The sequence below is a fragment of the Aptenodytes forsteri genome, unplaced genomic scaffold (assembly GCF_000699145.1).
Source record: "Aptenodytes forsteri isolate BGI_AS27 unplaced genomic scaffold, ASM69914v1 Scaffold253, whole genome shotgun sequence".
NCBI classification, from domain to species: Eukaryota; Metazoa; Chordata; class Aves; order Sphenisciformes; family Spheniscidae; genus Aptenodytes; species Aptenodytes forsteri.
The window spans coordinates 38,505-40,108 of record NW_008794413.1 but is presented as its reverse complement, the minus strand read 5'-3'; the positions used below and the strand labels follow the sequence as shown (position 1 = coordinate 40,108).

At 58.5% G+C, this 1,604-nt stretch overlaps 1 protein-coding gene across 1 annotated transcript in view; it reads left to right on the top strand.

The window, feature by feature from the left end:
* Positions 1-68: 68 nt before the first annotated feature.
* The window catches only part of CLDN19 (claudin 19), a 2,665-nt gene continuing 1,129 nt past the window's right edge, over positions 69-1,604 (top strand). The window contains exons 1-3 of the mRNA XM_019474545.1: positions 69-225; positions 459-546; positions 1,017-1,163. Of these exons, the coding sequence (XP_019330090.1) occupies positions 87-225; positions 459-546; positions 1,017-1,163 (374 nt within the window). The 5' untranslated portion in view covers positions 69-86. The remainder of the gene's footprint in view (positions 226-458; positions 547-1,016; positions 1,164-1,604) is intronic.

Here is a 1,604-nt window from a genome sequence, read left to right as displayed (position 1 = left end):
CAGAAAAGGAAGCGTTGAAACGGCGTCTTTCCCCCCCCCCCCCCCCCGCCCTGCTTGCAGTTCATATCCAGACCTCCCGGGCTCTCATGGTGATTTCTCTCCTCCTGGGATTCTTCGGCATCATTGTGAGCGTGGTGGGCATGAAATGCACCAAAGTTGGCGAAGAGGATCCTGTTACCAAGAGCCGCATCGCTGTTGCTGGAGGTGTCCTCTTCATCCTCTCCGGTAAGGCAGCTCCAGCCTTTGCACCTCTCTGAGGCAGAAGACCTCAAACACCTTTTAAAAGCCGTTTGATGGAGGAAGGGGAGAGGTTTGGTGATGGGCTGGGTGTTGCTGATGTTCAACGTTTGATGTCTAGTTGAAGTTGTCTCTGCTCATTGCAGGGAGGTTGGACTAGATGACCTTTAAAGGTCCCTTCCAACCCAAACCATTCTATAATTCTATGATTCTATGTCCAGGTCTGTGCACATTGGCTGCCGTGTCCTTGTACGCAGCACAGGTGACCTATGAGTTCTTCAGAGAGAGCACCGTCCCCATCAACGCCAGGTAAGAGCCCGGCTCAAGGGATGCTCTTTTTCTGAATCCCAGCTTGTCCCTGCGCTTCCCATAGGACCTTCCCTTGCCGGTTTTGGCAACGTGCGGAGTCGTGGGCAGATGTGCCAAACGGGGTGGGACCTACGTCACCCCACAGCTGCCATGTTGCAGAAGATCTCCCTGAAGCTAAAGCTTTAGTCGGTACCACTGCCGACTTTGCGCTGGGACAGAGTAAGAACGCTCACATGGAGTTTCAGCCCAAGGGAGGATTAAAGCACGGGGAAACCTAGTAGCTGGATCCAGCCAACGTGAAAGATGGGGATGGCCAGGGAGAAGAAGACCCAACATCTGCCTCGACATCGCCCGTAGCCTTGTCAGGGTTTCAAGCATCCTTGTGTCCATGGGGTCCTCGTCTCAATTTGCACCTCTGCCTTTTCTGCCCCCCCTCCCTGATGCTTCCTTCCCTCTCTCTCTTGCCGCAGGTACGAATTCGGCTCGGCTCTCTTCGTCGGCTGGGGGGCCGCCAGCCTCACCGTGCTGGGGGGCTCCCTCCTGTGCTGCTCCTGCCCTGCCAAGGAGCAGCGAGGACAGCAGTACTACCGGCAGTCGCAGCCTTCAACGGCTCGGGAGTACGTCTGATCCCTAACCCTGCCCTCCTGCTGCCCAGCGCTTCCCTCCCCTCCCAAAAACAGGCAAGACCCCAGCACTCCCACCCTGCGTGGTCCCTGGATGCCCCATGAGACCTTTCTCCTCATAATTTTCCAGGTTTCAGCGCCGTTTGCAGCGCCATCCTCTAAAATAGGGGTTTTTTGGGGTCATAGCTCCTGTATCCATCGTTGCCAGGCTCCCCCCAGCTGGGAGGGTTGGCACCCCCAGCCCCCCCCCGGGGTGGTCGGGACCGTGGGTGGCTGGATCGTGTCTGTCTGCAGAGCGACGGCAGCGGCAGGGCAGTGCCGGTCCCGCGAGGGCACGATGCCGGTCCCGCGGGGGTGTGCTGCACAGAGGCGCTTTGTGCTGTGACCCCCCCGCCTCTGCATCCTGCAGCCCTGTTTTCGGGAGCAAGCGGGGAG